The sequence below is a fragment of the Papio anubis genome, chromosome 8 (assembly GCF_008728515.1).
Source record: "Papio anubis isolate 15944 chromosome 8, Panubis1.0, whole genome shotgun sequence".
Classification (NCBI taxonomy): Eukaryota; Metazoa; Chordata; class Mammalia; order Primates; family Cercopithecidae; genus Papio; species Papio anubis.
Genome location: NC_044983.1, coordinates 20,203,730 through 20,212,053, shown reverse-complemented (window position 1 = coordinate 20,212,053; position 8,324 = coordinate 20,203,730). Strand labels below are relative to the sequence as shown.

General features: G+C 56.5%; 1 protein-coding gene across 1 annotated transcript; it reads left to right on the top strand.

Annotated features, from left to right (window-relative positions):
- Positions 1-4,500: 4,500 nt before the first annotated feature.
- NUDT18 (nudix hydrolase 18) lies at positions 4,501-7,560 on the top strand (the record flags this gene model as incomplete). The annotated part of the gene is given in 5 exon segments (XM_031669425.1): positions 4,501-4,683; positions 4,685-4,873; positions 4,875-5,300; positions 6,088-6,301; positions 6,537-7,560. Coding segments are annotated over 5 exon segments (1,608 nt in total), but the record flags the coding sequence as incomplete, so codon positions are not given.
- Between the last annotated feature and the right edge of the window lie 764 nt (positions 7,561-8,324).

The following is an 8,324-nucleotide window of genomic DNA, read 5'->3' as shown; positions in this document are numbered from 1 at the left end:
AAAATCATCCTTTATTTAAAAAAAAAAAAAAGCAGGGCTTTCTTCATTGTTTGGAGAACTCAGTTATTTTCATTTTTTTATGGGATAGAGAGGAGAAAAGAAAAAACTGAGAACTCTACGTTTACTTTGCTATTGTTTTCATTTAATTGATCTCATCTGGCCAGGCGAGGTGGTTCACCCCTGTAATCCTAGCACTTTGGGAGGCAGAGGCAGGTGGATCACTTGAGGTCAGGAGTTCAAGACCAGCCTGGCCAACATGGTGAAACCCTGTCTCTACTAAAATACCAAAAAAAAAAAAAAAAAAAAAAAATTAGCCGGGCATGGTGGCAGACGCCTGTAATCGCAGCTACTCCAGAGGCTGAGGCAGAAGAATCGCTTGAACCTGGGAGGTGGAGATTGCAATGACCTGAGATCATGCCACTGCACTCCAGCCTGGGGGACAGAGCAAGACTCTGTCTCTAAAATAATAATAATCATTATTATTATTAATCTCATTTCACTCCTTTCATTAAAATGATTTCAGTTAATCCATTATCATGATTTTCAGACAGATAGGATTTATTTCCATTTTACAGAAGAAGAAATAGGCAAACTAGCCAGGCGTGGTGGCTCAAGCCTGTAATCCCAGCACTTTGGGAGGCCGAGCCAGGCGGATCACGAGGTCAGGAGATTGAGACCATCCTGGCTAACCCAGTGAAACCCCGTCTCTACTAAAAAAATACAAAAAACTAGCCGGGCGAGGTGGCCAGCGCCTGTAGTCCCAGCTACTTGGGAGGCTGAGGCAGGAGAATGGCATGAACTCGGGAAGCGGAGCTTGCAGTGAGCTGAGATCCGGCCACTGCACTCCAGCCTGGGTGACAGAGCGAGACTCCGTCTCCAAAAAAAAAAAAAAAAAAAAAAAAAAAAAAGGCAAACTACAATTAAGTAAATTACCCAAGGTCATATAGCAATTTTAGTGGCAGAACGGGATTTGAACCAAGTTTTCTGAGTCAAGCCACCTGTTCACATTATAGTCTTAACTCTTAGTGGAATTTAAAGACAGGCTTGCCCTCCTGTCTGTCCTCCTTCTTCCAATGTATGTGCTTTATTTTATAGCTGATCATGTTCCAAGTGGTCCTGAATGACCCATTCCTACCTACGTTTCATCTTTTGTTTGAGACAGGGTCTCACTCCGTCACCCAGGCTGGAATGCAGTGACGCAATCTCAGCTCATTGCAACCTCTGCCTCCCGGACTCATGCCATCCTCCCACCTCAGCCTCCTGAGTAGCTGGGACTACAGGTGCGTGCCATCATGCCTGACCAATTTTGGTAGTTTTCATAGAGACAGGGTCTTGCCACACTGCCCAGGCTGGTCTCGAACTCCTGGGCTCAAGCAATCTGCCCACCTTGGCCTCCCAAAGTTCTGGGATTACAAGCATGATCTACCATGCCTCACTTCATCTTCCGTAGTCATGTCCTGATGTCACCTCAGAACCCCAAATCTGGGGTCATTCCTGTGGGAAGACGGTTCTCTGAATTTTACCCATTAGGGGTGGGGACAGTGCATCACTGAGCCTCCGTCTTCCCCAAAAGACCTTGTCTCCTCTTCACCCCCTTTGTCCTTCCAGGTGGGTCACAATGCCCTTGAGGATATATTTAGTCTCTTTGTAAACAGAAATGAATCAATGTTCATTTGTCCCAGCATTGTTCCTGAGAATGCAGCCAGGCCAGGTAGGGACTGAGCCTGAGACTCCTCATGGGGCACTCGGTGGCACTGTTCCTCACAGAGACCCTTGGGCCTCTGCTGCTCACAGGGTCTACCAGCCATGCTCTGCTGCAGCCCCTCTGTCGCTCAGAAATCCCAGACATACAACCAGCCAAGCTGGAAGTGAGCGCACGGTTGCATATCCAATGCCTTCTTTCCTTTTTCTCTGGTAAAATTCTTAGACTTTCTTTTTTTCCCTTTTTACCCAGGAGCATAGATTCAAGTTGCCCTGAATATACATGCTCAGGCTTTTTATTTTGAAATAATTTTAGATTTACAGCTGAGTCACAAAGATAGCACAGGAAGTTCCCAATTATCCTTCACCCAGCCTCCCCTATTGTGAACATCTTACATAACCATGGTGCCTTGATCAAAACTACGAAATTAATATTGATACCACACTACTAACGAAGCAACACGCCTCACCGGGATTTCACCAGTTTTTTCACGAATGCCCTTTTTCTGTTCCAGGATCCAACCATGCCTGCATTTGACAGATGGTCTGGAGGGTAGATGTGGCATCCCCAGGGTCCCTCAGAGAGCTAGCCTGTGGCCAGCCCTCCCTCTCCCACTGTAGCTTGGGTTCCTGCCCTCCTCACCTTCCTACCTTGTCAAGACACAGGTCTTGTTGCTCTGTCCATGACTCTAGCATCACAGACGCCCTGATACAACCTTGCCCTGCCTGCCCCTGTCCCTGTCCCCATCCCCATGGCCACCTACCCAGGCCTTCCTGCTCATGTGCTTCCCCCTGCTCACCCCCGGCACATGCACGCACATGCCCTGAAATGGCTGGCTCCAGCTTGGCTCCCGTGGGTGCTGGGAGCATTAGGCTACTCCCATTCACCATGCTGTGTGGCCCACCACACTGGCCAGGGTTCTTCCCTCTCTGGGACTGGAGGACACACAGTTGACTTGATGGGGACCCTGGTGGTTCCTATCCAGCCTCCCGTCCTCCCTCAGCTGCCTCCCTTGTCTCGGCGCCTCTCCAGCCTCTGTCTGGCTGCTGTTCTCTCCCAAGGCCTTGGGAACGCCTGCCTCTCTGTTGTCTCAGCACTCCCTTCCCAGTTTACAAGGGGCTTTTGGGGAGGGCTTTCCCCCGCCCCGGGATAATGGGAGGCATGGAGCCATGGTTTGCTGCGGTCTCTGCTCTCTGGGCAGTGAGGCTTTCTGTTGTTTACCTTAGGCTGCCTCTGAAGCTCCCAGAGCCCTGCCCAGACATGATCTCATTCTCTCAAATCATCCCTGCGAGGCAGACAGGAGTCTGGGACCAACCTGCCCCCACTTCACAGGTGGGAAAACTGAGGGATTCACACACGTGCGGGCACGCACAAGACACACAGACACACACACACACACAGAGCAAATATGTTGATAAGTTGCTCTGCAGTCCTGGGGTCCTGTGCCTGCAGTTATTTGGGAGGTGAGAGGTCCAGGATAGGGCTTGGCCCAGCTGCGTTCAGCAAGTGCCTCAAAATTCATGGGCCTTGTAGGGATATCCCACAGCCTAACACCGGGCCCTGCCTCCAGGGAGCCTGTGGTATCAGCAGGTGAGAGGAGTCTAAAGAAACACATCCTGTGTTGCTGAAGTTCCTCAGTCCAATTCTAAGGCAGCTCTACAGGCACATTTCACCAGGCATGGTGGCTCATGCCTGCAACCACAGAACTTTGGGAGGCCAAGGCAGGAGGATCAGTGAGGCCAGGAGTTCAAGACCAGCCTGGACAATATAGCAAGACCCTTGTTTCTACAAAGAAATAAAAATTAAAAATTAAAAATTTAGCCGGGCATGGTGGTGCACACCTGCAGCCCCAGCTACTCAGGAGTCTGGGGCAGGAGGACGGCTTAAACCCAAGAGATCAAGGCTGTAGTAGGATCTGTGATCATGCCACTGCACCTCCAATCTGAGCAACAGAGTGAAATCCTGTCTCTAGGGGGTAACAAAAGGCACATTTCATGAGGGTGGGCCTTGTGTGTTGTAGCAAGAAGAGCTGTGGTGGAGAGGGCCCATCCCTGAGGGTCGGTGGGCTGCCTGGGGACGGTGCCCAGTACTGGAGAATCCACACAGCTCCTCTCCGATTGTCGTGCCTTCCCAACACCTCTGTAAAACAATAATTGTTATGACCCTACTCTACAAATAAGAAAATTGAGGCTCACAGCTCACCCAGGAGCACAGAGCAAGCCAGCCAGCAGCGGCTGGCCATCTGGCTCCAGGTCCTGAGCTTTGTCCACACCATCAAGCAGGGAGGCACACAAGACCAGCCGAGGGAGAAGAAAGGGGTGGCCTCTGCCAGGTGAGAAGCCAGACGGCCTGCTTCGCAGATCCCTTCCAGCTGGCCTTGCCTTCCAGTTCTGAGGGGCGGGTGAAGGAGGAAAGGCCGAGCTGGGAGAGGAGCAGGCGCTCGCCACAACCCCCACCCTGCTCTCCACGCGCCAGGTCCTGCACGCTAGGTGGGAGGGTGACGACAAGGATGGAGGAGCGGGGCCCCACCCCCGCCCTCCCCGGGCGCACCATCTGCAGCGGAGAGGGCCTTGAGCTGCGTGGGAAATGCGGTGGGCAGAGGGACACTGATGAGGATGCGCGGCTGACGGCAGCCCTCTCTCAGCCCCCGACTCTTCCCGCCATCCCCAGCCCTTCCCCTCCCTCCTCCCAGCGCCTGTCACTCTTCCTGCCCAAACCAAGCATTTAGCACTTAGTCTCAAACCCTCAGCTGACTCCTCATCTAGGACTCCGTCTCTCTCTCCAACTACAACAGAATCTCCCTAAAGGCAGGGGTTTATGTCCCCCTCCCCACAGGCCACGTGACATTTATTACTCTTGAATGGAGTGAGAAGAAAGTTATTTGGGAGATGATCAACTCCGGCAATGTCATCGTGTGTTCACGGCAACAGCGGGGCAGTGGGTCCAAGGGGCGGTCCCGGGCCTCCGTGACGTCACCGGGCTTTTCGCGTCATAGTCGCCTACCCCTGCGGCGCAACGCGCCCTGCAGGAAGGATGACGTCACGGTCGGAGCTCCTGCAGACCAGTGCGCGCTCGGGGAGTAGGCGAGTCGGGGGCGGCTGGGAGACGTCCTGAGCGCGCGGGACTGACAGGCGGCAGAACCCGGGCGGGGTCCTGCGGCCCGGCCCGGCGCCCACCCAGTTGCCCGGCGGCCCCGGGTGGCCCCGCCCCTTCGGAGACTGCCGCGGGCCGGCCAATCCGGGCAGGCCGCGGCGCCGCGCAGCCTATCAGCGGCCAGGGCTCGCGTGCGCTTCCGCGTTCGCGTGCGCTTCCGCGTTCTCGTGCGGTACCGGCCTGCTGCCGCAGGGACTGGGAGAGGGCGCAGGAGCCCACGCTCGCCCGCGGCTCGGCTCAGCCAGTCTGCGAGTACTCAGGCCGCCGCCCCCCGGGGGACCCGATGGCCTCGGAGGGCCTGACGGGAGCGCTGGCTGCCGTGCTGGCGGGCCAGGGGCCAAGCGTGCAGAGCTGCGACTCGGCACCGGCTGGGGAGCCGCCGGTGCCCGTGCGGCTGCGGAAGAACGTGTGCTACGTGGTGCTGGCCGTGTTCCTCAGCGAGCAGGTGAGCGGCCGCCCGCCGGGCCCGCCGGGCCTCGGGAGCGCGCAGCCAGCCCAGGTGGGGACAGAAGACCCAACGGCCACAGCCAGCGCTGCCGCGTGCGTGGCGCTCCCCAGTTTTGCAAAGCACTCCCACTCCCAGTCGCATCTGTGTCCTGCGTTCGTCCCGATATGCAGTAGAGGAAACTGAGGCCCGGGGCCTGTTTGTCTCATCCCACTAGGGCTCATTCCTTCCCTTCCCCAGAGTCTAGCGGAATGCCCAGGGTCCCCCGGGTAGCAGTGGCTCAATCCGTGTTTACCCTTAGGCCTTTGGTGCTGATCCCTGTAGTAGGCGATGTAATGACAACTAGAAGGGGCCAGGGCCATAGGGCAGGGTTGTACAGAGTGGAGGTGGGGGGTCGTGTTTCAAAGCCAGACCCCAGTGTGAGGAACCATCACAGTTTGTAAACCACGCCGTTGGAGGCGAGAGATACACGGTGACATGTACAGACGCAAATCAGTGCAAGACACATGGTGACCCTCACTCTGGGGCCTCATCTCCAGCCCCTGAAGCAGCTTCCAGGAATCTCAGCCCTTCCTGAAATGGAAGTCTTCCTAAATCCAGAGAGGGACGAATTGCAGGGAGGAGAGGGCTGCAGCCCCCAGCTACACGAGGGCAGGTCTCCTGGAGCGCTAGCCGGATTGAGGGTGTCCACCCAGAGGCGAGTCTCGGGCGACTGTGTTTGAGGTGTCCCCTGGTCCCCGGGGGAGGGAAGGCTGTGGCAGGAAGTGAGGATCCTCTGTCCCCTCAGGATGAGGTGCTACTGATCCAGGAGGCCAAGAGGGAGTGCCGGGGGTCGTGGTACCTGCCTGCGGGGAGAATGGAGCCGGGGGAGACCATCGTGGAGGCGCTGCAGCGGGAGGTGAAGGAGGAGGCGGGGCTGCACTGTGAGCCCGAGACACTGCTGTCCGTGGAGGAGCGGGGCCCCTCCTGGGTCCGCTTCGTGTTCCTCGCTCGCCCCACAGGTATGGCCCACCTGGAGGCAGTGTGAACAGGGCCAGTTGACACCTTTCCCCCAGCTCCTCGGTGAAGTGAGCCCCTCCACAGCCAGTCCTGTTATGACTGGCACAGCCTGGCATGGGCAGAGTCCAGCCTTTGGGCTGGGGGCCTCTCTTCTGGGTCAGGGATGTCTGGTGACTGCCACACCTGCACTTCTCTCCACACAGCCTGTCCCTGCCCCATCCCCCACATTTCCCCCAGGTGGAATTCTCAAGACTTCCAAGGAGGCCGATGCAGAGTCCCTGCAGGCTGCCTGGTACCCACGGAGCTCCCTGCCCACTCCGCTGCGGGCCCATGACATCCTGCACCTGGTTGAGCTAGCCGCCCAGTATCGCCAGCAAGCCAGGCACCCTCTCATTCTGCCGCAAGAGCTACCCTGTGATCTGGTCTGCCAGCGGCTCGTGGTCACCTTTACCAGCACCCAGACAGTGTGGGTGTTGGTGGGCACAGTGGGGATGCCTCACTTGCCTGTCACTGCCTGTGGCCTCGACCCTGTGGAGCAGAGGGGTGGCATGAAGATGGCTATCCTGCGGCTGCTGCAGGAGTGTCTGACCCTGCACCACTTGGTGGTGGAGATCAAGGGGTTGCTTGGACTGCAGCACCTGGGCCGAGATCACAGTGATGGCATCTGTCTGAATGTGCTGGTGACTGTGGCTTTTCGGAGCCCAGGGATCCAGGATGAACCCCCAAAGATTCGGGGTGAGAACTTCTTTTGGTGGAAGGTGACTGAGGAAGACCTGCAAAGCCAGCTCCTCAAGCGGCTTCAGGGATCCTCTGTTGTCCCAGTGAACAGATAGGGAGGTGGAGGAGGTGACAAGGAGCTAGGCAGCCATGCTCCCTCCAGTGCAGACATGTCTCTCTCTGAGGGAGGCAAGAGGCTGGCAATCAGGGATCTTGTTGCATTGGGAGCAGGGGCGGCTCTCCTGGTTCCCGGGAGAGATGCTTTGAGGAGCATTCCTCTACATTGCACAAGGGACAGTGCCTTTAACCAAGCAAGGAGTCCAAAGCTCAGGACCTGACAACCCTGAGGGCACACTGACACCTCTCCCCAGGGGGATGGGGAGCTTTCTGCACCACCAGTGGCATCTCCTCCTCATGCTCTGTGCCCTCCTTGGCAAAGGCCTGCATCCTGATCCTTCCAGGCCCTTGGAGCCTGGAGGGGCACTGGGGAAGGTGTCCTGAGGGAGGAGCCCCTTGCTGAGTAAAGAGGTGTTACTTACCTTGCCTCCCTGCCTAAACGTCTCTCTGGGGAGCAAGTGTTGGGGACTGCTGTCCAAGAGCTGCTGTTCCCATCGTGTTACCCACAGCTGCCCATGCCTTTCCCAGTGCACTGACAGTGTGGGCCAGTCTGCTGTCCAGCATGGCCCCCGGGGCTCCTTCCAGCTGGCCTGCTGGCCCGGGATGTGACTCTGAGGGGACCCATCCCTAATGAAACACAGCTCTGAGTCCTCCAAGGGTTGGGCAGCGGGTGGCCCCAGAGGAACTTCACGTGGGACGGGCTGCAGGTGCTGCCTCTGCTCTCTCCTTGAGCCTCCCTGGCACAGACCCCTCCCCCGGCTCTCCTGCCTCTGCCTTTTCACAGCTTCAGCCCACACCAGACCAAACCTTTTTTTCATTTCCCCTCAGCCTGTCTGAATCACGGTAGGAATTTTTTTTTTTTTTTTTTTTTAAGTGGCCAGGCACAGTGGCTCACGCCTGTAATCCCAACACTTTTTGGTAGGCTGCTGCAGGTGGATCACTTGAGGTCAGGAGTTTGAGACCAGCCTGGCCAACATGGCAAAACCCCATCTCTACTAAAAATACAAAAAACTAGCCGGGCATGTTGGCAGATGCCTGTAATCCAAGATACTTAGGAGGCTGAGGCAGGAGAATCGCTTGAACCCCAGAAGCAGAGGTTGTAGTGAGCTGAGCTCCAGCCTGGGCAGACTGTCTCAAAAAAAAAAAAACTTTGGCCAGGCACGGTGGCTCACACCTGTAATCCTAGTGCCT